The sequence below is a fragment of the Suricata suricatta genome, chromosome 14, assembly GCF_006229205.1.
Source record: "Suricata suricatta isolate VVHF042 chromosome 14, meerkat_22Aug2017_6uvM2_HiC, whole genome shotgun sequence".
In the NCBI taxonomy this organism is placed as follows: domain Eukaryota; kingdom Metazoa; phylum Chordata; class Mammalia; order Carnivora; family Herpestidae; genus Suricata; species Suricata suricatta.
Window position 1 is genome coordinate 49,336,762 of NC_043713.1, and position 26,878 is coordinate 49,363,639.

Genomic DNA, 26,878 nt, shown 5'->3' on the forward strand with positions numbered 1-26,878 from the left:
CTGCCCTCTCCCTTCACCACCTGCCCTCGGAGATTACTGGGAAAGCCTTCTAGCTCTTCCCTCTGCCTCCAGTGTTTTTTCTGCCTGTTCCACACTTCCCCTATACCCCACATCTCAATCCATCCTACATCTTTTTTCCCAGAGAAATCTTCTTTAACCCATTCTCTCCTTCAGGACACTATGGCAGCTGTGTCGGGAGACATCTTTTGCACAGATGGACCCACCGTCTGGCCCTGTGGACCCATTTCCCACAGCCCCGCTGTGCACCTGCACTGTGCTGGGGGTCCCCAGGGCCTACTGTCTCTGCGGCTTCCCCTGGCCTTGGTCTGTCTGTGCCCACTTCATGGGACCCCTGCTGAGGGGATGGCCTTCCCCATGGAAACGAGACCTCAGACAGCTGAAACCTCGAAGGGCTTCTGAGGAGACCTTCTAGGTGGGCAGCAGCGCAAGTCCCTTTGTGGGTGAGCGGGCTACCCGCTTAAGAACTCTGAGGCAAAAGTCTTATTTCTCGAACGACGGCCTCTCACCAGACTCTCATTTCAGAACGACTCCTCAGAACCTTTCAGTTCTGCTTAAATCAACATGGTCACCCCACAACTCCTGCTCACATCTCCCCTCCTCCGGTACAGCCTTCCTCTGGGTCAGCTCTGGTCTTACCTCCACTAGGCCGCTCCACCATCCCAGCCCACGCCTATCTCTCCCTTCAGTGACCCTCCTGCTACCGTGCTCAGCGCTCAGGGCCCCACCCGGCATGCCCACCGCGTCTCAGCTGCTTCTCTCCAGCTGGGCTGTGAGGTGGGGAGAGTGGGGAGACACCCCTCAAACACAGGCTTCTGTGGGGTGTCCCACATCAGAAGCTCATATGTTCATTTCCTGAGAGAAATGGAGCAGAATGGCTCCAGTAGGACCCACAACGTCATGTTCTGAGGATTTGGAACTGACTGTCCTCACAGTGAGAATTTTCAGATTAGGGGAGAATATAATGATGCAAAGTCACTCCAGGGAAAAAATCTTCTCCCAGGCAGGCAGGAATGGACTATAAGGCAAGCGAACCTATGAATACAGTAGCAGAGTGCTGGGGGCAAAGGGTTACCAGAGGAAAAAGTAAAAGGGGAGTTGGGGCGAGTGCTGGTCGGGGCTAGGCAGGCACTGCCTGGGGAGGGGTGAGGCTTAAGAGTCAACATGCCTGGTGCCAGAAGCAGGCACATCCGTGCTCTGTGGGGAGACGCGTGGGGCCCCCCTGGACTGACACCTCAAATTCAAATCACACAACCAGTTCCTCTCCTGATTTTTCACTCACCCAACAGTCTTTGGTTTAATGTGGCTCCTTGTGGAGCTTGCTCTGGTCAGAGGATACAACACTCTAGTGCTTCTGGAAGTTGGGAGTTCTCCTTATACAGTAACTACCTGGTATTCTGGCTTTATATACAGCCGTGCTGGACACCTGGCTAAAGGGAGACGCTCCCTGAGGGAAAGGATGTTCTCAGAAGCGCTGACGCTCTGACATATCAGGGTGTCCCCAAACCTGAGAGGGAGGGAAGCGGGTGGATCTGCGCAGGAAGTGCGCTGCTGTGCGGGCTGCCTGTAGCCTTCTCTTGGGCAGACCTGGCCTTGGCATTGGCCAAGCAAACCTTGTATTTTGAGTCCACCAGAGGAATCTAAACTTTTGTTTCATTCTGGGGGAGTAAAATATTTTAGTATCAGCCAGACTTCTAGATTTACAAAGTCTGGAGCTATGTCTATTAACCTTTGGTTTGCTGGCAGCCTTTCAACTCTTAGCTGTACTGTCTCTAAAATATATAGAAATGTAAAAGGGAAGAAGCAACGGGGTTTGGGAATCTGTCAGACAAACCCACAAACGAAAAACAATGGCAGTAGTGACAGAGGCAGAAGCAGCTTTTCTACCTTGGAAATGGTGGCATGTCCCAGAATGTCATCAGGGGAGGTGGGTTCCTCAATCCACAGTGGCTTGAACTCAGCCAGCTTTGACATCCACTCTATTGCCTCGGGCACATCCCAGCGCTGGTTGGCATCCATCATCTGCAAAGAGATAAGAGACTCTTCAACATGAGGTCTGCCTGGTACTGACTTGTGACAGGGCTGCAGCTCTGACGGAGGAAGTGCTGTCACTCAGTGCTACCAGCTGCTAAGCAAGACTTCCAGAGGGAGGCTGACATTTCCTCTGTGGAGGACCAGCACGGAGCCATCTCAAAGGGAGCCAAAGAGCAGCCACCAAGTCGGGCACTGTGGATCTAGCTGTGTCTTCTGGAGGAAACGCAAGTCCCTCACGGAGCCACTGTGATCTCCAGAAGTGTCCTGGGCTAGGTTCAGGAGAAGTGCTCGCTGGCCCTGGAGCTCTGGCCCACTCTGCATTTAGGGCTTGGAACTACACTTGTCTTGCAGTTTTCATTGTTATGGAAACTACTTTATCATATTCTGAGTCATTCATGGTCCATTCCAAATTTGTTCCCTAGTCATTTATTGACTATTGTCAACTATGAGTCTGGCACAATAATAAGTAACCCAAACTCTACCATTAAGGAAGCACTCAGCTGGGTGTTTTATGGCGCAGTTCATAGTAACTCAGTTTACAGAAAAGAAAACTAATATGCAGAGAAGTTAAGCAACTTGCCAAGAACAATAAGTCATGTAAACAGCTAGTTCAGATCCAGGCCTCTTTAACTCCCAGGCCCTAACTCTCCGAGTGTGGAGAGCCTGCCTAGAAGCCAGGTGCTGGGTACGCAGAGACTAAGCGAGGGCCTCCCCAACGCCAATGTTATCACACTTTGAGACGACAGACACAGAGGTGGATATCTCTAGTAGAAGTGCTAAGTGGTAAGAGTTCTCAAAGGGGGCACTGTGAAAACCAGATGACAGTACACTAGAATCAGTTTGTACCACAAATTACTTGGAGAAGGATGGCCCCATAAGACAAAAGTGGCATTAACTCACGTATAAGTCATGATACTTCTGATCCTAGGTCAAGGACTCAACTTCTATTTTAGTTGACTTAGGAAACATGCCTCCAAAACTCCACAAAAACAACTTGTGACTTTATAAAAATATTTCACATGTAATAAAAAATGTCTTATAAAAGTAGTCAGGAATGACTGACCCTTACATTCATCTCAGCAAAGTCCCGCATCTCTTCAACATTGGCTCCCTGAGACTGGCCTATCTATGGACCAGGTGGGACGTATTTTTTTCAGGGGGAGTTAGAGAATGGCACACCAGGGCTCCAAGGTGAGACCTGCTTGCTCAGGCGCATCTGGGCCAACAAGCAGGAACAATGCCTAAGCCTGATCTTACTTAAGCAGTTTTACCGAACAGAAACATTTAAAACTATCAGCTCATGCAAATCTGTGCTTCCTCGCTCATTCAGGTTTAAAATTCCCAATATTCTATGGGGCACCTGGGTGGCTCTGTTGGGTAAGCATCTGACTTTGGCTCAGGTCATCATTTCATAGTTCATGAGTTCGAGTCTGACCATCTGGCTCTGTGCTGATGCTGAAATGGTGTAGAGCCTGCTTGGGATTCTCTCTCTCTCTCTCTCTCTCTCTTTACCCCTTCAGCGCTCTCTCTCTCTCTCTCAAAATAAATAAATGAACTTTAAAAAATAAAATAAACTTCCCAACATTCTTTAATCCTTGCTTGAAACGAGTTGTATTTTGGCCCAAGACACAGGCTTCACGTAAGGCTGCTCTTTTTCAGTGGTAAGGGAGGACACGTACCAATGTCTTCTCGGGTCCAATCATGTTTCTGATGAGTCTGCACCTACGGATGTCATCCTGGAGGTCAGCACCCACTTTTACCTTAAATCTGTAAAATAAATGTGGTGTGGTAGTTTGGATGTGTCCTGACGTGGCAAAGACACATGGATTTTCTGCAGAAGCAGCCGCCTCTGTCAATAATGCACAGGTCACATCTTCTAGTAACCTTTTGCCCTTTCCTGGTCTCAGACAAGCCACCTGAAAATAACCTGGCAGATGTAACAGGGCAGTAAGGCTTAACTACTTGCTGACTCAAAGTCTAAGAACTAGGAGAGCAGTCAGATCTTTAATAACACTGAGTTTTTGTTGTGCCAAAACGAGGAATTAAGAACAAAAACCCACAATCAGTATTGAAAAGAAAAGCCTGTCACATCCTGAGTGCGAAGACTATGACTGATAGGGGCACCTGGTTAAGGGTCCAACTTTGGCTCAGGTCATGATCTCACAGTTCATGGGTTCGAGCCCTGCATCAGGCTCTGTGCTGACAGCTTGGAGTGGGGAGCCTGCCTCTGATTCTGTGTCTCTCTCTCTCTCTCTGTGCCTCCCCTGCTTAAGAGTGTGTGTGTGTGTGTGTGTGTGTGTGTGTGTGTGTGTGTGTGTGTCTGTGCATGCCTGCCTGTGCACGTGCACGCTCTCTCTCAAAAACATTTAAAAAATATCAAGAAGAGTATGACTCATAAAATACCTCCAATGGAGCAGAGGTTTACAGTTCATCCTGAATCAATGCAGCAAGAGGTCAGCCAATGGGACCCAGTGGGGCAGGGGCCTCCATCACAAAATGAGGAGCAGCCAAGGTCTCCTTCACATTATAGCTAGCCACTTGCAGGGAGCCCCCTTAATCTGTTTTGTTGCCCACATACTCTCCAGACCCGGCCTCTACATTATACTCATGGCCCCACGCTGCAGGACAGAGTGTGGGCAGCCTGAGTGTGGCACTGCCACGTGAGGAAGATGACGCCACGGTGGGGGAGGCCCAGCCTCCTCCCCCTCGCTCAGGAATGCCCGACACCCTCCCTCTACTTTCCCCAATGCCCACGCTCTGTGCCAACAGAAAGCCCCGCTGGCTGCACACACTCTGGCATCTGGTGCTTCTTCTCTCCACTCAGCACTAAACCCACAAAGGAAAACATTTCTATCCCAGATGGGAGCCCGATGCCAGGCTTCTGTGCGGGGCGGCCTCTGAAATCTACTCCTCAGCCTTCTGTGACTTGCCAGGCAAATTGCTCCCGCCTTTCCTGGGTATGCAGGAAGAGGGAAGGTTCCAGCACTTCCTGAGCACCTACTACCACTCCCACTGTGCTGGGCTGTGTCCTTTTCAGACACAGCAGCTTTGAGGAGAATCACAAGATTCCCGTTTTATAGAGAAAGAAAATAAGGTTCAGACAGGTTGGGCCATTTGCCTATGATCACACAGCAAGTACTTGCAGGGGATGAAGGGAAAAGACAAGAGGCTGATTCCAAATCCAACATATCCCAGGCCTTATTCCAATGCTTCATGCTGCTTCCTTCAAATTCTCATTTCCCGACCCTTCATTTAGCTGAGGAATTAACAAGAATTCAGTGCCTGCACACAAATCACCCTCTGACATGGGATCTTGTTAAAATGCAGATTCCTGAGCAGCAGAACAGTGGCCAGACTGAGTCACACAGGGAGTCTGAGGATCTAGAACACAACCTGGCACCGTGTGCTAAACTGGTAGACTCACAGAGACATCCTGAGATGATGGTCCCTCTGTGTCCTGCACTGTGTCAGGTTTCAGGGCCACTGACAACCACAATGTGCCCAGAGGAAAACCCTAGGATGCCCAGGGGTCCATATCCGCATAGCAGAGAGACAAGCAGAGAAGCACCAACAGTTGGTCTGGAGAGACACAGCCTGGGAAGAAGGGCCACCACTTCAGGGGAAGAGGACACGCTTGGAGATGGTGGAGAACTGGAGCCAGTGGCTGGAAATGACATGGAAGGAAGAAGGGTTTGATACCTTTAGGCGCTCTTTCTAACACACGGAGCCCTCAAACAATGCAAAAGTGCTTTGCAAGTTAGGCTCACTGTCTCTGCAGGTTTTCAAGTGGAAGCTGAGTCAATCCTTATTCCTGATAGTAATGGTTTTCTTTTAAATTTATTTTTATTTTTGAGAGAGAGAGAGAGAGAAACAGCATGAGCAGGGGAGGGTCAGAGAGAGAGGGAGACACAGAATCCGAAGACAGACCCCAGGCTCTGAGCTAGTTGTAAGCACAGAGCCCGACGCGGGGTTCAGACCCAAGAACCGTGAGATCATGACCTGAGCTGAAGTTGGACACTTAAGCGACTGAGCCACCCAGGCACCCCATTCCTGATAGTAAAAGAGTGGACTCCTCGGGCGCTTGGGTGGTTCAATGGGTTAAGCATCTGGCTCTTGGTTTTGACTCAGGTCATGGTTTCACATTTTGTGAGTTCAAGCCTGACATCAGAGCAGAGCTTGCTTAGGATTCTGTCTCTTCCTCTCGCTCTCTCTCTCAAAATAAATAACCTTAAAAATTTTTTTTAATGTTTTTTATTCATTTTTGAGGGACAGAGAGAGACAGCGCGAGCAGGGGAGGGTCAGAGAGACAGGGAGACACAGAATCTGAAGCAGGCTCCAGGCTCTGAGCTAGCTGTTGGCACAGAGCCCGACACAGGGCTCAAACCCATGAAAATAAGTAATCTTAAAAAAAAATTTTTTTTAAATAGTTGATTTCTATTCTAGACTGGTGCTTGAAATACATGATCTCCAAGGTCTGTTTCAAATGTGATGTCTTAGGGTTCTAATTAGGACTCACATCTCATCTTTGGAGAAAGCCTGGCCTACACTAAAAATTCTCCAACGTGTCCCTGCAGGTCAGACTGCTCCTGGATGAATCCTGGCCTTCTTGGGGCCTTCTGCTCCTGGCTCCTGTCCGCTGTCCAGCCCAATGTGCTGCTAACTGGGACAGTGAAGCTCGCTACCACACAAACAGGTTACCTGGTCCAGCCGTCCCGCAGGGCCTTGGCACAGAGCTGTGGGGAGAGGAACACAGCATCACACACTGCAGAGCTCTCCTTGGTGTAATGAGGACCCCAGTTGTGCCCGATCCGGTTTCACAAGCACTTACGGCAGCAGTGGGAACTGTAGGGACAACTACGTGTTGTTGCATTAAGAGCATGACCGCTTAGCCAACAGAGCATAACTCTTTGTACCCATACGATGACTTGCCTTCCTCACCTCTTGGGGAATAATGTCTTTCATTGTTCACACACCTTGAAGGGCAATGGAGGGTTGATACCCCTCTTCTTAGAGCTAGGATATCCTGCAGCACCCAGCGAACTAGTGGATGTGAGGGTAACAATCAGAAGCCGCAGGTACCGTGTGGCGGGACCAGGCATGCACTGACTGCAGGCCCTGTACCAGCCACGGGGCCACAAGCATTACACAACTCACAGCTTTCATCTGGAGTCTCCAAACCACCCACAAGTCCTGTATTAGTTCCCCGTTTCACAGTGAGGAAACCAAGCCTCAGCATGGTTAGGCATAACACGCACAATGTTACACTGCTTTCTCTGCCTGGGGGTCAAATCCTGGGCTGTCCCCTTCCAGAACCCACAGTGCGACACGCTAGGTCACAGAGTCCCATGCCCATAATATGAATGGCTTTACTTTTACGCCAGTAGAAGTGTTTTCAGAATGAGGTGTTAGACCCACAATGATCTGGAAAGGCTCACAAGAAAACTCCAGAAAGCCAGGAATATAAAACCTGTCTACAAAACCAGCTCTGGATGCCGACCTGCTTCAGCGTGTCATCCGAGTACCCCAGCCAGGCGCACGACGTGGTGTAGGCAGGGTAGCCATGCGTCAGCATGTGCTCTTCTGTGGAAACACGGCGCTTGTCAACACTTGTGCTTTCCAGGGACCTCCAGACTTAGAATCACCTGTGGCTAGGCTGCTGCCCCAGAGAATCCAGCTGTTCTCCTTCTGACCCCGCCTTTCACATGCACACAGCTCCAAGTCCAGCCTTGGGTCACATTCACAATCATGCAAATACCAAGGCTGTCAAACTAGCCCTGGTCTTCCTGTCATACCCAGGATGCTTGTTCATCCAGACACAACCACCTGTCAGAGGGCCTGGCTGCTGGGCACAGGGCATTGAGAAGACAATGTGAACCCCCAGACAACAGGGACATTCAAAAGGACAGTGACAGCAAAAACAATGAAGGAAATTTCTTTACCACCCACCTCTCTCTTTTTTACCAACTTGACCTTTCTGCAGTATTTCTGGGGGGGAAAAAAGTATCATCACTCTTTTAGACAACAAAGCATGCCACTATTTACACATCAGTGGTACCAGAAAACTTCCAGGTCTGTCACTTCAGTATGACTCACCATAAGCTTCCTCCTCGGTCAGGACATCTGTAATGTACCTGAAATCTATGCAGGATAACAGTGTCCTGGGGTCCTGGCAGAGTGACAAGAGAGGGGAAAGCCCAAATCAATTCACAAGCGGCTTATGTTTCTAACGACATGCTTACACTGATAAACGGGATTACCCTTTCCAGGAAAGGACCTTCGGGATTTGTGCTGAATTGTTTGATGCTGTGATTCCTTGGTGTAGATCCCTTCAGAGGGTCAGTGCTGACTCCCAAAGACATCCTCAGGCACTCCTGCTGCAACCCTCCCTCCCTTCCCTCCTGACACCTGGGCTTCAGCCATCCCAACTAACATGGCTTCTGGAAAAGAGGATCCGGCAAGAGGCAAGCACTCAGCATGAGTTAAGTGGATAGATGAGTGCCTGGTGTCTCTCTAGACATCATGGCTCCACACGTCAGGGCTGACGGGGGTACTGGAGCAGCTCAGCAGGAGAGGAAAGAAGGCTGGTCTCAGAGCCAGGCTCCTCGGGTCAACCCTGTGCCCACTGTTTATTAGCAGTGTGACTGTGGTCAATTTCCTCTCTTGTCAAATTGGGCAATTCACTTCACCAACAGGAACAGACCATTCTGGGTCTGGATTAAACACGAAGAGGCCCAGCCTGCCGCCTCACCCTGGATCATCATCACCGGCTGTTCTCTCCCCACCTCTTCCTGCCCCACGCTCAGTGCTCTGACCACACTGGCAAGGCCGTGTCCTGAGCTGGGCCTCTGGCTGAGACCCCTCCCCATCTCAACCTGTCAGTTGGGAAGCAACCAGTAGCTTCACTCCCTCTCAGGTTTTACTGTCACCAACAGTCCTCCGCTAGTCCATTAAAAATTGTAAAAGCTCGGGGTGGCTGGGTGGCTCAGTCTTTTAAGCCTCTAGCTCTCGATTTGGGCTCAGGTCATGATTTCTCTATTGTGGGATTGACCTCTATGACGGGTTCTGCACTGGGTGTGGAGACTGCCTGGGATTTTCTCTCTTTCTCTCTCTCTCTCTCTCCCTCTTCCCCCACCCCTTACCTGTGCATGCACTCTCTCTCTCTCTCAACATAAAGAAACAAAAAAATTGTAAAAGTTCTTTCAATGCTCAGATTCTGCCTCTTGTAAGACTATGAGCCACTATTGAAACAGGAAACAGGATCCAAAAGAATGAAGTTGCACCTTTCTAGTGGCTCTCAACTCATTCAGTTTGGGGAGCCGCCTCCTATACCCCCCGAAAGCCTAACATTGAGCCTAAAGGTGGCGAAAGTCCTTCCCCTTTGGATGGGGCCCCCAGGTCACCTGCAACCATGTTGATGGTGTGATATCCTCTTATTTTTACTTTCTCCCAGAGAAGAGACAATGTCTGCTGACCAACAGTCTTCAAGGCCAAGGTGCTCTTTGTTTCTCCTAAATGGTGATGTCAAATAATAACAGGGCCTTCTTCTGACTACCAGAATTTTAGCAAGCACATAAGACATCACCCTAAGGCTGCTGATGCTCAAAGAAGTGAAGTGACATGCCCCAGGTCAACCTGCCTAAAGTGGAGGGGCCCACATTGAAAGCCAGGTCTGCTTGGGTCTGAAGGTCACTCCCCTTAACTTGCCCATTGTCCAGACATTTTTTTCCTCTTCCCCTGGCAGGCGCACGTCCCTGCCCCAAACAGGACAAGCAGAAAGGAAACACCGAGGTGCTTATCTTTGGCATTTGGCTCCTTCTCTTCCAGAATCGGAGAGTGGAGACTTCAACAGTCTAAATTCGAAGTGACCAGATGGTATCTTAATAATAACATCTTGCTCTTCAGAGTTTGGGAAGGACTTTTATCATTTGGTCTTTCAACCAATTCTATGAGGTTCTCAGAGAACTCACGGTTATCCCCTTCTCAGAACTGGGAAACAGCCTCAGAGATTTGTCTTACGTGTGACGGCTCCACAGTGGGGCGGCAGGACCCAAACTCAGAGCTTCCCATGGATTGCTCTGTGTGGGCACAGCAGGCTGTCACCACAAATATCAGAGAAGAAATATTAGGGTTTACGGGGGTTTTGCTTTATCATCACTATGGCAATCCGTAGACAATCCTGAATATATTTGCTGATTATCAAAAGGCAAGTAATCCATGAAATCCATCTCATTTACACTGCCACACTATTAAAATTGATAAATGTTATAATGTTAAAGAATTTACTTACCACGTCAACAAGTAACTTCCACAGAGGCTTGAAAAAAAAAAGAATTTTAAAACATGTGTAAAGTACCCATTTTTCCCCCTGAAAGTAAACATCAACTCCCACTTTCAAACACCTGCCCACCAGCCCACGTAGGGCCCTAACGCTGCTTCCTGACTCCTCACCTTTGCTGCCCTCCCATTTCCTTCTCAGCCCGTTCCAACCTATGCCTATGGTTTCCTAACTGCTGCCAAGGAGAAAACACATGAATCAAATTTCCATATTGCTTTTGGAGGCCCGCGCCTTTTGTCTTTAGAAGGCTGCTTCTAGAGGAAGTGTTTATCCTGCTGTGTGTTGGATTATTCCACAGAGCTCCTGCAAGTGCTCCTCTGATGGGTTACCTTTCCCTCCTGCTTGGCCCACAGGTCCCACACAGCGTTGAGAACGGCCGCTGTCGCCAGGTGCACAACACCTTTCTCGGGACCGATCTGGTTAGGAAGCAAAATACACCAGCATTTCTTAGACATGAAAGAGATAGTTAGGTCTCCTAGCCAGGGACACATTTCAAGAGTTAAAAGGGGTCAATAAAAGCTCATAAAGAGGTTAAGATTTTTAAATATACTTGATTGTTTTTTTTAATTTTAGAGGTGGTGGGAAGAGGAGCAGAGGGATTGAGAGAGAAGAATCCCAAGTAGGCTCCATGGTGAGCATGGAGCCTGATCTCACAACCCTGGGATCATGGTCAGAGCTGAAATCAAGAGTCAGGTGCTCAACTGACTGAGTCACCCAGGTGCCCCATGCTTGCTTTTTTTTTTTCTAATAGTTTCTAACCTATAGAAAAGTTGCAAGAACAGTAAAAACAAAACAAAACAAAAACAAAAACAAAAAAAACCCAACTCCTGTATATCACCCCCCACTCTCTCTCTTTCTGTGTATGTATATACAGACAAATATATCTATATCTATCTACGTATATATAAAATACAATTAATTTTACTGAACCATTTAAGTTGCAAATATCAAGCTCCTTGAACCTTAAATACTGTGTGTAGGTCCTAAAAACAAAGATACTTTCTCACATAAACATAGTACAATGATCAAATTCAGGGCATATAACATTGATAGAATACTATTGCCTAAAGAACAGTCCATAATCAAATTCTGCCAACTGTCTCAATAATGTACTTTATTTTATTAGCATATTGCATTTGGTTGTTCTATCTCTTTAGTCTCTTTATCTGGAACAGTTTTTCTTATTTTTTTAAAAAGCCGTTGACATTTTTAAAGCACATGGGTTGGTTGACTTGTAACAGTGTCCCTCAGTTTGGATTAGTCTGGCATTCCCTCATGACTGGGATTCAGGTCATACTTTTTTGGCACAAATTCTAAGTAAGCAATAATGTCCTTTTGGTTTTTTATTAGGGCTATTACTTTTCAGCACTTTGGTAAGTCAGTGTCCACTGGGCTGTTACACTGTGAGGTTACCATTTTCCCTAAGTAAGAAGATTACTATTGTCCCCAGATTAGGGCACCCATTGATGATTCTTGCCTCAGTCAGTTATGGCTACCATATTTGCAATATGGTGATTGTCTAACGTTATTGTTCCTTTTACATTCTCTGTGTTCTATTATAATGACAAGCTTTCCCTGAATGCTTGTTTACTTTCTGAATGAACTCAGGGATGCTTATGTTAGTCAGTGAGTTATAAGCCATTACTAACATATTTATTTTGACCTTGAATTGTCCCAGACTTGGCCAGTGGGGACTTCTTCAAGGGAATGTCTTTAAAAGTAAGCTCAACTTGCTTTGCAGAAAGTTAAAAATGAAATGCAAGGCAATACAGAAAGTGCCTTTCTTGCGCCTTTCTCTGAACATGGATGAGAAACTGAGCAGAGTTAGTGAAAGATGGAGGTGATGTCGGGAGACAAGGTCAAGGTCCCGGTTGTTGGATTAATCTTGTGTGACAGAGTCCTTTCTCCTGAGCCTCATTCTTCTCATACCTTGAATTTAGGGTTCAAAATATAGGCCTATACACATAAAAAGTGCTCTGGTCTCTATCTTTTTTTTTTCACAAAGAAGTTCTTAGTTTATTAATCCTCTCATGAAAAATCTGCACAATCACCAGAGAGCCACAGCAGAATCTTTACTCCTTCTGTTGTCCAATCTCCAGCTCACTTGTTGCCGGCACCAGCATTGGCTTTTGCAGTTCCCCTGACTTTCTTCATTCTGTTCTTGCGTTCCTTTCGCTGTTTCCTGGATGTCTTTTTCTTCTCATACAGGCCCTGTCTTGCAAGTCTATGTTTGGGTTCGTTTTTCTTCACATCATCCAAGGAATCATAAATCATGCCAAAGCCAGTTGTCTTGCCACCTCCGAAATGGGTTCTGAATCCAAATACAAAGATGACGTCTGGTGTGGTCTTGTACATTTTGGCTACTTTTTCCCAAATTTCTGTCTTAGGTACTGTTGCCTTTCCAGGGTGAAGGACATCAATGACCATCTGTTTCCGCTGAAGTAGTCGGTTGGTCATGAACTTCCTGGTCCGGATAGTTACAGTGTCATTCATGATGGCAGTGGCGCTTCCACTGGTATCTTTTGAACTTTGCTCTTATGCTTCTGGCTTTAATAACTTCCTCCCCCAACTCTAGTATCACCCACATGATCTTTCCCCCAGAAAGGCTGCCCATTCAGTACTTTATCTTCTAGAGGGTCTAGAACGCCTCTTCCACTCAAGGAGTAGAGATGAGGCCCATAAGGCAGCGATAGCTCTCAGGATCCAAATATATCCTGATTCAAGTCTTACAGAAAGGAATATCAAAACACTGTCTAAATGGTTCAAGCCCTAATTTAATTTAATACAATGTTTTACCTTAAAATTGTAAGCCTGGCTCTGTTTTCATGTTTGTTGCAATCAAAGCATATCTTAGACCTTAGTAACATTACTTACAGGAACATTTTATAAAATAGACCCCTTACCCATCTGAGCTGCCCGTCACTTGTGAGCTGCCTATAGAAGCCTCTGAAGTCACCAACGATGTCCCTGAGGTCCTTGTAAAGCACATGGTGGGCGAGGGCATTCACAGCACAGACAACTATTAAATAAGGATTCAATTTTTGTATATGTTTTGGTATGGTATCAATAAATTAAGACATGAAAACACCACAAACTAATACGGGATTTTATGAAAGACACTCTAATACAAAAGGTACATGTTTTGTTTCATTTTGTTTTTAATATTTATTTATTTTGAGAGAGAGACAGAGTGTGTGAACAGTGGAGGGGCAGAGAAAGGGAGAGAGAATCCCAAGCAGGCTCCCCACTGTCAGCACAGAGCTTGATGCCGGGCTTGATCCCACAAATCATGAGATCATGACCTGAGTCGACTGAGCCACCCAGGCACCCCTAAAAGGACATGTTCTGAACGGGGCACCTGGGTGGCTCAGTCGGTTAAGCGGCCAACTTCAGCCCAGGTCACGGTTTCACAGTTCATGGGTTCGAGCCCTGCATCGGGCTCTGTGCTGACAGCTCAGACCCTGAAGCCTGCTTCTGATTCTGTGTCTCCCTCTCTTTCTGACCTTCCCCCCCTCACACTCTGTGTGTCTCTCTCTCAAAATTAAATAAACATTAAAAAAGTACGGTCTCAAATATGTCTTCTATGTTTGTCAGAATATCACACATATACAATAGCCGCTAATCCAGACACTAAGCTTAATATCTCAGTAGAAGAGAAACATTGTGAATGGCTGCCGTGTGAAAAACTGAGCCATTAGGTATGAAAATTCATTTGACTTTTTGATATGAAAATTTAAATCATATTCCCAATCTATTTTCTTGTTCACTGAAGTTTCAAAACCAAACTTTGCGATTTCATTGTTCCTAAGGAATAGAGAGACTGATTTATCAAATTAAAATTACAAAAGCACTGGGGGAGTGGGGACGCCTGAGTGGTTTAGTTGGTTACGCGTCTGACTCTTGATTTTGGCTCAGGTCATGATCCCAGCGTCCTGGGATTGAGCCCTGCATCAGGCCTGTGCTGAGCTTGGAGCCAGCCTGAGGTTCTCTCTCTCTCCCGCTCTGCCTCTCTGGCATGCGCTCGCTCGCTCGCTCTCAAAAAAATTTTTTTAAAGTACCTTCCAATTATTGTCAAACATAGAAAATATCTTGAAGTCACACTATAACACACTATTAAAGATTAAATGTTTCAGAAGTAAACATAATATATGCAAAGTGTTAAAGTACATGAAAACACTTTCCTTAAACATTAATTTTTTCCTATTGATTTATTTATGATGTATGCTTTTTAAAGTTTATTTATTTTGAGAAAGAGAGAGAAAAAGAGCATGTAGCGGGGGGAGGGACAGAGAGAGAGAGAGAGAGGTAGAGCAAAATCCCAAGCAGGCTCTGTGCTACCAGAGCAGAGCTCAATACAGGGCTAGATCTCACGGACTCTTTGACCATGACCTGAGCTGAAATCACGAGTCGGACATTTCACCTCCTGAGCTACCCAGGCACTCCAATACACGTTGTCTTAAGTAATTTGAAGGTTAAACTTAATTTGGTTCAGCATTACAACATCCATTTTTTTTGTATTTTACTTAAAAAGGCTTTACTATGTTATTTCAGATAAAGAATAAGTTAACAGACGGAATGGGAAAGACCCTTCTACCCTTCAATCATTCTAGAAAATACTTAGTCTATGCATAAATAACCAAAATAATCAAATCAAGTCATCTACTTAGCCCCAAAGCAATTAATTTGTTATAAATTTTTTTGATAAATTTGTTGCGTGGTGTTGCCATTCTTTGATGTCACTCAGGTCATTTCATAGGATAGCTGTTTTGCTAACTACTAGTGCAGTTTTACCAACCTCCAGATTCTCGGAGAAAGACCTTTAACATATTTGAAACAAGATGTCAGGATACACCTGCCTTCTGTGTGGAACAGTGTTCCTAGAGGAGTGCACACCTGCTCTCAAATGTAGCATTAGGGCTGTAGCGACCATTCCATGTTCTCCAGGGCTTTGGGTGAGGGCTCTAGAATCATTCCAGTTCAGACATGCATTCCCTAGAACTGTGAGAAGACAGAATCCTCCTCACGCCTTGATGGTTGGTGCTCTTGGAAGCATATCGGAAGAGTCAGTCAGCAACTCACCAAGAGGTATATACCATCATCTAGATAAAACCTCCATCTCGTTGATGAGACAGCTGCTAGAAATCGCTGAGGAAGCAGATCTCTGGTTTGCCCCCCACGGGAAATGCACTTAACAGAAGTGGAGGATGAGATCATCTTTCACAGCTCTAAGAGATGCTCAAGCAGCACTAATGTATTCATCGACAGTACAGATTTTCCTTGCTCAAAAGTAGGGCACTGCAAGAAGGTAACTAAAATTTGGTGCATTTGACAGAAATCTGGGTAGTGGTGGTCATCCAGTGTACAGGACAGTCTGCCTCAGGTTTGCTTTGATGCCATGGGTGGGAAATTCATCTGGAAAAAACTGGTCATTGAAGGCAGTGTCTTGCTAACTCCCTGGCACGCTCTGGCACAGGAAGGACAAGTCAGTAAGGCCAATGGATGACTGCGGTGTCTGAGCCTGAAGGCCAATGTGAACCCTCAGGGCTGTTTTTTGTCTCTTTATGAATTTTTTTTTCATCATTTTTTCCCCTCTATTTTTAAAAAAACTATATTGGTATATTCTATACATTAAAAAAGTAGCTGTAACCCTCCCTTCCTGTCTCTCTCACACACCCATGCAAGCACTACCTTCAGAGTAATGAGGAAAGCATTATTTTTTTCTCTTTTTTTTTTCAACCATAAAAGAATGCACAGGTAAGTAAGCTGATAAACGTGCAGGAGAACTGAGATGTGCTAATGGAATGTTTTTTTCAACTTGAATGCAAATGCCATGTAACACATTCAAGTGAGACTTCGGTGAATCACCTGAAGTATGGAGCAACTGTAAAGTTAAAATGGGGGCGCCTGGGTGGCTCAGTCAATCGAGCACCTGACTCTTGATTTTGGTTCAGGTCATCATCTCACAGTTTGGGAGTGTGTCGGGCTCTGTGCTGGCAGAGAGCCTTGGGATTCTCTCTCTCTCTCTGCCCCTCCCCCTCTCTTGTGCACTCTCTCTTTCTCTGGCTCTCTAAATAAATAAATAAACATAAAAAACCCCATAAAGTTAAAATGGGTTCTGTCACACTGTGGTCTGAAAAAGGCTTTGGAAGCCAACTACATCACCGCAAAAGAACCATTTATTATAGGCATAGACACATGGAAAGTGATTTTCCCCTGGCTGAGATGTCTATCAGGCCAGCTGGGAGGGGATGGGAATGGAGGAGGCAGAGGTCAGTGAAGACCCAAAGCACAGAGCGCAGCAACCAGAGAGGGGAGGCCCCTGTCTCCTATCTCATTTCTCAGGGAGCACACAACAGTGTGCCTCAGTCCGCAAAGTTCAGAGTCTCGGCTATTACCAGAGTGGTTCCAGTGGTCTGTCCCATAACATATAATGTCCCATAACATTGCTGAGTTTTACGTAACCTTTGGGGGCCGCCCTACATGGTCTACAATATGGAGAAGGCAACTTCATAAAGTACTCAATTTACAGCAGGGACAATTAAAGTTGCGGGAGAAGCTGACACACAGCTCACAAACCTACCATGGTCAGCAGTCACTGCCTTGGGGAAAACATTAACAGCAAATGGTTGACTTAATGGGAACTTGGACAGGCAATGATTGCCAAGTCTCCTTCTGCTACATGGCAAAGTCCTGGCTACCCTTCAAGACTTAATCTCAAAGCCTCACCCCTGTCCTGAAAGCTGCCCACACTCCGCTTGGAAAATGAACGAACCCTCTCTCTGTTTAATTTGTACCAAGTTTTTAAAAATATATATATATTTACTTATTTTTGAGACAAAGAGAGAGCCATACACACAGAGTGCAAGCGTGGGAGGGGCAGAGAGGGGGAGGGGACACAGAATCCAAAGCAGGCTCCAGGCTCTGAGCTTTCAGCACAGAGTTTGAACTCACGAAATGCAAGATCATGACCTGAGATGAACGCTTAGCCCACTAAGCCATCCCGGTGCCCCTAACTTGTACCAAGTTTTGAAAAAGTGTCCTTCTAGGGGTAGCTGGATGGCTCAGTCGGTTAAGGGTTGGACTCTTGATCTCCGCTCAGGATTTTATCTCAGGGTTGTGAGTTCAAGCCTCATGTTGGGCTCCATGCTGGGCATGGAGCCTACTTAAAAAATAATAAAAATAAAACAAAATAAAAGTTAAAAACTGTCCTTCTCACACTGCATGATTGTTTATTTTCAAGTTCAAGAAAGGTTCCATTGTCCTTTCTACACACACACACACACACACACACACACACACACACACACTCCTTTCATCTGCTTGACAATATTAGAATCTTTCAGTGTGGCCAGACTTCCATTTTGCATCTAAGGAGAGCTGACAGTGCAAGTAATCATGGAAGACGTATTGTGTCACCACTAAAGTCAGAGAATCCGTTTCCTTCCTTCCTAGATCCTCACTCATCAACTATTATAATTTGGTTTCAGAGCCTAACGATCCCTGGAAATTGATCTGGCAAAGGTCATCTTTTGGTACTTCTTGACTTTTGTACCTTGTGCATGGATTACTATTTCAAAAAAAATCAATTTGTATTTAAATGTGGGGCCGTCAGGAGTTCTGGGAGGCTAGCTGAGCAGCTGTCTGGGCCTCCGTTTCCTTATCTCTAAAGAATGAGGGGCCTCAGGACCATCACTGAGCCTTCTCGAGCTCTGGGAGAATCACCTCACTGGTGGCTCAGTGAGCCTCCTGCACAACCTGCTTTCCCCAGATGATAGCTCCAAAGCTGGGCAGCTAGAGGCCCTTCTGCCATGAAGAGCAGTGAACTTGAAACCACTTGGTGTGAGTACTTTGAAGAGTGAGGGGCTCACTGTGCACATCACAATAAGCCTTTCTACACGAGTACCCACTGGTCCCTCTGGTGTCCTTCAGCCTCCCCCGCCTAGCTCAGACAGAGAAAGAGGCTGAGATTCACAGATTCCTGTAGTCCATCGATGACTGCAAGGAGACAGGCCATGTTCTGCTACCTTTTCCCCAATGAAACAAACTATGAAACACGATTTTTTAATAACCTTGAGCAGTGTACATACAGAGAAACATAAAGTCATCACGGGAATCTAAATGCAAATGAAGCATTCTGGAAACTTAAGAGAATATTCAACTCACCAACTTCTGTCCCTTTTCCCAAAGTGAAGGTGATTCCATACCCCTTGAGCCCGTCTTCCGCATCGGTCTCTAAGACAACATACGCAGCCGAATAATCAGGGTCCGTGTGCTGCAGGAAAAACGCACCCCACCCCACAAGGCAAATGTGAGAGATCCAAACGTACATCTCAGAACATCATGTAAGAATGGAAAATGTGACAAGAGGGGCGCCTGGGTGGCTCTCCGTTAAGCATCTGACTTTGGCTCAGGTCATGATCTCATGGTTCGTGAGTTGGAGCCCCATGTAGCCCCAGCACACTAATGAGCTGTGCTGAGAGCTCAGAGCCTGGAGCCTGCCTCTGTGTCTCCCTCTCTCTGCCTCTCCCCTGCTCCCGCTCGCTCTCTCTCTCTCCCTCTCTCTCTGTCTCTCAAAAATAAACATTAAAAAACTTAAAAAAAGAAAAGACACCAGGGGACATACAAGAAGAGCTCTACTCTGATGGAATCCATAGTGTACCCCATTTTCTGAAGAAGTTCTAAATGGACAAAGTGAAAGACCTGAAGGATCCATATTATTTTAACAAGGGCAACATGTCCATTTTTAGTGCCAGTCTGCAATTATGTCTCCTCCGATGATCAGTCTAGATTTTAATCCAGGAGTTTTCACCTAAACTACCTCTCTCAGCTATCTGAGCAGAGCTATATATTTACAAGTTTTGTTTTGTTTTGTTTTTGTTTTTTTAAGAGACAGAGCATAAATGGGGGAGAGGGACAAAGGTGGAGAGACGGGGCGGGGTGGGGTGAGAATCTGGAGCAGCGTCCACACCAATGTGGGGCTCAACCCAACGACCCTGGGTTCATGATCTAGCTGAAATCAGAAGTCAGATACTCAAGTGACTGAGCCTCCCAAGTAGCTTCAAATGGAAGCAGCCAAGGCTCCAGAAAGCCTCAGGGAAAACTGAGCATATCTTTGTTGCAATTTGTAGCAGGGCTGAGACAATGGCACAGGTTCAGAAGAGATCACTGGGAGAAAAAAAATTAAAATTTCAGAACAAATTAACCTGTTCTTTGTTTTTAACTTTCTGCTATTAGTGGCATTTTGGTAAGTGTTTACTGGTGGATGATTCTGAAACTCAACACTACTTGTCAAGATGGGGGAGGTGAAAAAAAACCAGTCTGTCTCTGGAAATCTCTCATACAGTAGGGAGAAGAAGCCAACACACAAGAACCAGGTGAGAATGGTTGCTAGGACAGTACAAGTTCACGTGCTGATGTGTGGTCAGCCTGAAGCGCCACAGAAGGGCAAGAGGGAAAGCGGAGAGGAAGCAGGGGATGAGGATATTGGGATGGGCACATTGGGATGGGCAAAGGGACAGAGGAAGGCATGCGGGCAAGGGAGAGCATTACGAAATCCTGAGGCCTGGGAGACTGGAGTAAAAGGGCCCTGAGGTGATGGGTGGCAAATAATGAAGACAAGCCTGGATAGGGCGTGTGGGTGCAGATAAAGGACGCCCCCAAAGCCAGCCAGAAGACCTGAATGCATCAATAAGAAATGCAGGATGCAACTATTGAAGAATTGGGCAATGACAATTTATTACTGCTTTTATTGTTATTGTTATTATTACATAACACCTGTTGTTCTGGCACACTGTTTTAAAAGCTACTTAATTTAATCCTCACAACATTATAAGGTAGGTGCTATTATCTCTGACAGACGAAGAAACTGGGTGTAAAGAGGCAGAATTAAAATCTGCATGTTTGGGGAAGGAAAGAAGGCACACACAGTGGACAGGAGGTCTTTGTCTGGCAGCAAAGCCTAGTGGGGGCACTGGGTGTGAAGGTTGCTGAGCCTGTTATCAGGGATTGTGTGGAATGCTGACCTGACACACCCATGTGCCCTGAAGAAAGTTACAGTTTAGAAGCCATGGTTACAAAAACTCTACTAACAGGAGGCAGAACATGGTAAGGCTAGGGGAGAAAGGCAAACTAAGGAAGCCAGGCAGAGAGCACTAATAGCTGAATGCACTCAAAGCTGGAGGAGGCTTTATGATGAAAATAGAATCTTGAGCTGGTCAGTTGAGGATGGGGAGCTTTGCAGCAGTGGGGCAGGGCACGAAGGACCTGGGGGTGGGGGCAGAATACCTTCTGTGACAGTGGCAGTGAGGAGACAAAGAAGGCAAGACTGGGGCGCTTGGGGGGCTCAGTCGGTTAAGCGTCCTATTCTTGGTTTCAGCTCAGGTCATGATCTCACGGTTTGTGAGTTCAAGCCCTGCACTGCGCTCTATGATGAAAGTGCAAGCAACTTATAAGTACACCCAGGCTTGAGCACTCCACTTTGTCCTAAAAGGCTGATTTAAAAAAAAAAAATCACAGTTGGAATCCTTTACTTCTAACAGATTTGGGGACTTCATGAAAATATCCTCCTTCTGATCAGGAAGGCTCACTCTGCTGCTAAGTGCTGAGCACAGCAGAATTGCTGAGTTCAGCATGTAGTGAGGCACGGGAAGTAGTACCACCAAGACCTGCGAAATAGCACATTCTATTAAGAAGGCACCTAAGAATCAGCACATAACACACCCTATATCTCTGAAGGATAAATACTTAAGAATGTATGAGATATCAGATAACCTCTCCTGACCCAGAGGTCATAAGCCACTAAGGCCCAGGGACAAATTCCATTTCTTAAATCAGTCTACAGTACGCCAGGCTACTGTAACACCGCACAAATTCAAAGCAGAGGAAAATCTAGACAAGGGCCCCTTCTGCTTTAGTTTCCTCATATGTAAATAGTAATTACGGCCAACACTTCTTGATGGCTTTCTCTGTGTCAAGCACCTTACAGGCATCTCATTTAATGCTAGAAGCAGATACTATTATACTCACGTATGGAGACGATAACCGAGGACTAAAGAGAATGAGTGGTTTACCCACAGTTGCTATACCTCAGAGGGGTAAAGGTGGTGGCACCAGATCAGGTCTTTCAAGTTTACAAGGCAGGGAAATGTCAAACATTTGGAGATTCACAAAGGATTGCCAACTGGGTATTTTTTAAGTCATTTACCAAATAAGAACACATAAGGATTTTAATAAGTGGGAATAACTTAACCTCAGAATAAAGGACATTCTTTTTTTTCTAAGGTGTTTCCTTTATTTTGAGTGAGAAAGAAAGAGAGAGAGAGAGAGAGAGAGAGGAAGAGAGAGAAGGAGAGAGAGGATCCCAAGCAGGTTCCATGCTGTCAGCACAAAGCCTGATGTGGGGTTTGAACTCATAAACCATGAGATCATGCCCTGAGCCGAAATCAAGAGCCAGATGCTTAACCAACTGAGGCACCCAGGCGCCCCGAAAGGATGTGCTTTTAAACGTCAGAACTTTAGTTACCACCTTTTAATGAGCAGCTTATTTTTTAGAAGTATTTTGAGTATACAAAGAGCATAGGTACTGTGCTGATATTGGAAGCACATGACAGCATGAATTAGAGTCCTCTGGTGCCCAGTCCCTCCCTTCACCCAGGTCACAAGTAACCATTATCCTGACATGGACAGTTCTCACTTCCCAGCATGTGTGCACACCTGAGGATCCAGTGGGTGACAGGCCTCAGGGAGACCCAGAGGTCATAAACCACTGGGGCCCAGAGACAAACCCCATTTCTTAAATTATTCTACGGCAAACTCCTTCCTATGTTAGGAAACGACTGCACTAGACGGTGAGAGGTACGAGGAATCCCTCTAAACACTCTCAATAAGCAAAAATGCCCTTCAGTATTTAGGTGGAGGCCTGTGCCTTTACTGCATTTCCAAAGATTGGAATTTGTATAACTCTACAGTGGCAAATCCTTTACAACAATGTTTTGGTAATTTCATGAGAGCCCCTGTCCCATGACCCAGAGTTACAAACTACCAGCTTGTTTAGCTTCCTAGTCAGAGTGTGACTCTAATTCACAGATGGGCCCAAGATGCCCAGAGAGGTTAGCGTCTTTTCCATGTCACCCAGCAAGTTGTGGAAGAGGCAGGATCACCACCTCAAACATCCAGCACCATCACAAACTCCAGCTCTCAATACAGAAGTCAGCAATGTGTTCTAGGGTTTTGTTGGGGGGGGATAAAACAAAACCACTTTGCTGCCGTTGGCATATTATAAATTTTACCATTTACAGCAAAATGCGAATCATAAATGTAAAAACAGGAAATATTAAACGGCAAAAGAGAAAAAAAAATAAGAAAAAAGAAAAAGCCCCGGGGAATGGAGAGTTTCTGGTTCTTTTATTCGCCTTCCCGGCCTCCGCCTTTGCAAAAGCAACAGTTCCAAAGCAGGGAACCTCTGCGACCCGCTGGACTGCCCGAGCCTACCCGGGGCCTGGGAGTCCTGGCAGCGAAAGGGCAGTCGGCGGTCCCTCAGCGCTTACCATAGCGTCCGAGCCGTGGCCCCCCAGCGACGTGGGGAAGCGCACGTCGCGCACTGAGAGCCTGGAGATCCTGCCACGAACCATGTCGCCGCCGCAGCGCCTCCGCTGCGACTCCACTCCTGACCCAGTGAGCAGCAGGAGGGGCCGAGCCCGGCCAGGCGGACGCTGATTGGCCGCGCGGCCGCGCCCGGGAACTTGGCCCTACCGAGGGGCAGGCTAGGTTCCAGGCTCCTCCGGACGCACGGGGGTGGGGTCGGGGGGGGGGGCGGGTTCCGCCGCATCTGGGACCCCGTGCTGCTCTGCACCGCCCTCGCGAGGATTCGCTCTGGGTCGCGGTCGACCCGAGTCTAGGGGGCAGTCCCCGCCCGGGCAGGTTCAGGCAGGACCTTTCTCACAGACTGAGAAACTCAGGAAGTGACCCTCTCGGGAGGCGCCCAAGACGAAGGAGCAGGATCTGACCAGAGTTGCAATCGCCTAGAAGAACATTCGGGCCACTGGTTCCACTCCTGACCGGAGTCAGCGGGTCGATGCCAGTGCAGCCGGGGGGGGGGAGACGCTAGAAAATCCGTCAAGTGACCTCAGCCCTCGTTTGCCACCAGAGAAATTAAGAAGTCACCATTTATTACACCGCTTCTGATGCAGAGGGCTTTAAATACATTACCTCTTATCTGCCCAGCTCCGCAAGGTCATTTTCATTTCATTGGTGAAGTAAGATTCAGAGAGATTAAGGGACTTGCTCAAGGCCACGCAGCTAGTTAAGTGGCAGTATCCTGGCTCTGTCCTCTGGATCACAGGGACTCGAGGGAACATGGTGAAAGCTATGGTTTATGAAGCACACTGATCCTTTGCTTTCAAGTGCAGTACACTGCCTTTCAGTTCCTACCTTTGGGAAATGCTTTGAAGAATAAATTAAATGTTTGGAAACAATGCTGTGATGTTATTCTATTAATTTGTGTTTCTGTGGGTATGGCCGGATTTTCAGGGATGCCCACCTGTGGATGCATATAACTCTACTAGGTGAGTTCTTTTGGCATAAGGCTTAGATCTACTCAAACGCCTATGGAGGCTGGGCACCAACAGCAAGTAAGAGGGAGGCAACTGGCCACTGTGACCGCAGCTAATGGACTTTGCTCTTTTAAAGTAGCCAGTTAGCTCCAACTTCCAGTGTTCCTGTGGGAATTAGAGCCCTGGGCTGCTTTTTCTCATTTCCCAGGAGAAGTCTGAAATTCAAATGTTAATAGTTCTGAACTAGACTTCCTTTTCCCCAGTCGTGCTCTACCCACTTTTGTTTCCTTTTGTTGTTTGGGTGTGGCCGGAATATATGCTCAGTTCACTTTTTCAGAAAGGGTCTGTTGGCCTGGTTAATAAATTCTGAGTACTTTGTATTCTGAAGATGTCTTTGTTCTCCTTTAGAATTTGAATATTGGTTTTATTAACTAAATCAATATAGCTCAGTATAACTAAATTATAGTTTTTATAATGTTTATTAACTAAACCAATATAAACTCAATATAACTAAACTCTTAGTTCAAAATAATACTTTTTAAAGTAGTGTTAAGTCCCATTCTTTAAAGAATAAGCTGGGGTTTCCCCCTTCCCCCATCTCTAGAAAAATGTTTGGATTTTCTCCTTACCTTTATGGCTTTAAAATACGAAGTGTGTGTGGGTGGCTCAGTTGGTTAAGCATCCGACTTCAGCTAGGTCACGATCTCAAGGTTCGTGGATTTGAGCTCTGTATCTGGGGTCTGTGCTGACAGCTCAAAGCCTAGAGCCTGCTTCAGATTCTTGTCTCCGCCCCCCACCCCACCCCCGCCTCTCTCTCTGCCCCTCCCCTGCTCGTGCTCACTCTCAAAAATAAGTAAAAATTTTTTTAATTAAAAAAATCACTATTTGTGTTTAGGATTAATTTAAAAAATTAATTCTGTTCTACAATTGAGGGATCCTTTCAAAGAGAAGCAATATATTTCTCTGGAAACATTTTGTTTCTTTCTTTAGTTCTTCCTCTTCATTCTTTTTTCTTTCTTCATCTGGAACTTAATTGGACTGATACTGAACTTCTGAATCTATTATCAATTGTTTTTTAAAAAACCTTTTTGACTCTGTTCTTTTGTGAATTCTGGGCATATATTTTGGCTTAGTATTACAACTCAGATTTGGTCTTCAACTGTGTTCCCTTCTTTTATTCACCCCAATTTCTTTTCCCCATGGTGTTAGATTGTTTTCTTCAATTTTAAATTTCCAAATTTTCTTTTCATAGCACAACTGTCCTTTCTTATCAGCAGGGATACATTCCAAGACCCCCAGGGGACTCCTGAAACCACATTTAGTACCGAACCTTATATATACTATATACATACATCTTATGATAAAGTTTAATTTATAAATTAGGCACAGTAAAAGATGAACAATAATTAATAATAAAATAGAATTGTATCAATATATTAAAGTTATGTGAATGCAGTCTCTCAAAAAACTTTTTGTACTGTACTCACCCTTCTTGTGATGTTGTGAGATGATAAAATGGCTACATGATTACATGAAGTGAATGACTAGGCATTTTCTCAGTATGTTAGGCTACTGACCATCTGAGGATTCGTCAGGATGATCTACTTCTAGGCAGCAGGTTGACCACAGGTGACTGAAATCACGGAAAACAAAACCAGAGATAAGACTAGTGTACCTTTGCCCTCTTTGAAAAAATGGATGCCGTATCTTCTCAAAAACAAAGTTTTCATTCGTTTCCTCCAGTAAGTTTGGTTCCTCAAGTGTTAGTTCATGGTTGTTTCTTTTCCTTTATTGTGTTGGTTTTCTTCACATAAGTGTTCATATGTCCATTATTTTTTTTCACGTCCTTTAATATGTCTTGTTGAGACCCACATTTTGCCTTTCTGTAAAGCTATTACTTGAAGACCTATCCCTGGTAATTGCAGAGGGGTGAGACATGTGGCTGCACAGGTATGTAAGTAGCTTTTCTTCTAGGTGAGGTGGCCTGTGTTCCTTCTGAGCTTTCAGAGAGTCACATTCAGAGCTGGATGCCAGGGAGAAATAACAGAATAAAATGCTCCATTTTGTTTTCCTCGTGGTGATCAGGGTTTACTTTAGGATCTGCTTGCTTTCATCACCAGGCCCTAAATTTCATCTAGGATTCTCCCAAGGCAAACTGTGAACTTCATCTGGAAAACTTTTAGTACTGTTAATCGCCTCTTATACTAGCCAGGCCTACCCAGCCATTCCAAATGTTGCCCTCTAATTAATGACCCTAAAAGAATCACCATAATTAATAGCCCTGTTACTTCTAGGACAATTAAAGTAACAAGGACAGGATTTATATTACCACTGTAATCAGCTAGAATATGAGTTCAAATATTTGGAAGAAAGGATTTCAGACACTGGACCACAGAGAGAACAAGTCTGGTCTCAGAGAAAAGAGAAACAAAGCACCCTATAATTCTACTAGTTCACTGTCCTAAATATGCACCTAAAAAGGGCTTCATAATACAAAAATATTTAAAAAACTCAAGGAAAAATAGAAAAGTCTACAATTACAGTTGAGGATTCCAACATTCTTCTCAGTAACTGACAGAAAAAACAGACAGAAAAGCACTATGAGTAAGATTAAGCAACACTATGAATCCAATTGACCAAACTGGCACTTACTGAAAACTCCAGGTAACAAAAGCAAGATGTGTAATATTTTCAAGCATTCACAGAACATTAAGGTAGAATATTCTTGGCCGCAAAACAGAATTTTAACACAATTAATACATTTAAGAAGTTTGAAATTATACTATATTCTTTGACCAAAACAGAAATAAACTATAATAAATATCTGGCAAATCCCCAAATATGTAACAATTAAACAGCACACACAGGAAAATTTACCGCATTAAATGCTCAGATCAGAAAAGATGAAAAATTTCAAATAAATCTAAGCTTCCATCTAGAA

General features: G+C 45.5%; 1 protein-coding gene and 1 pseudogene across 4 annotated transcripts in view; both read right to left on the bottom strand.

The window, feature by feature from the left end:
* ENOSF1 (enolase superfamily member 1) overlaps positions 1–23,057 on the bottom strand; it is a 30,123-nt gene extending 7,066 nt beyond the window's left edge. For 2 of the 4 annotated variants that reach the window (XM_029921959.1, XM_029921961.1), the window contains exons 1-11: positions 22,933–23,057; positions 18,551–18,659; positions 13,291–13,406; positions 10,717–10,803; positions 10,340–10,366; positions 8,146–8,218; positions 7,999–8,037; positions 7,550–7,632; positions 6,751–6,785; positions 3,732–3,819; positions 1,906–2,040 (exon numbers count right to left, since the gene is read on the bottom strand). In XM_029921959.1, coding sequence (XP_029777819.1) covers positions 1,906–2,040; positions 3,732–3,819; positions 6,751–6,785; positions 7,550–7,632; positions 7,999–8,037; positions 8,146–8,218; positions 10,340–10,366; positions 10,717–10,803; positions 13,291–13,406; positions 18,551–18,659; positions 22,933–23,016 — 876 coding nt within the window. In that variant the 5' untranslated portion in view covers positions 23,017–23,057. Of the gene's footprint in view, positions 1–1,905; positions 2,041–3,731; positions 3,820–6,750; positions 6,786–7,549; positions 7,633–7,998; positions 8,038–8,145; positions 8,219–10,339; positions 10,367–10,716; positions 10,804–13,290; positions 13,407–18,550; positions 18,660–22,932 lie in introns of those variants that run through there. The other 2 variants (XM_029921960.1, XM_029921963.1) reach the window with 2 other exon arrangements.
* LOC115277653 lies at positions 12,393–12,891 on the bottom strand (annotated as a pseudogene).
* Positions 23,058–26,878: the final 3,821 nt, after the last annotated feature.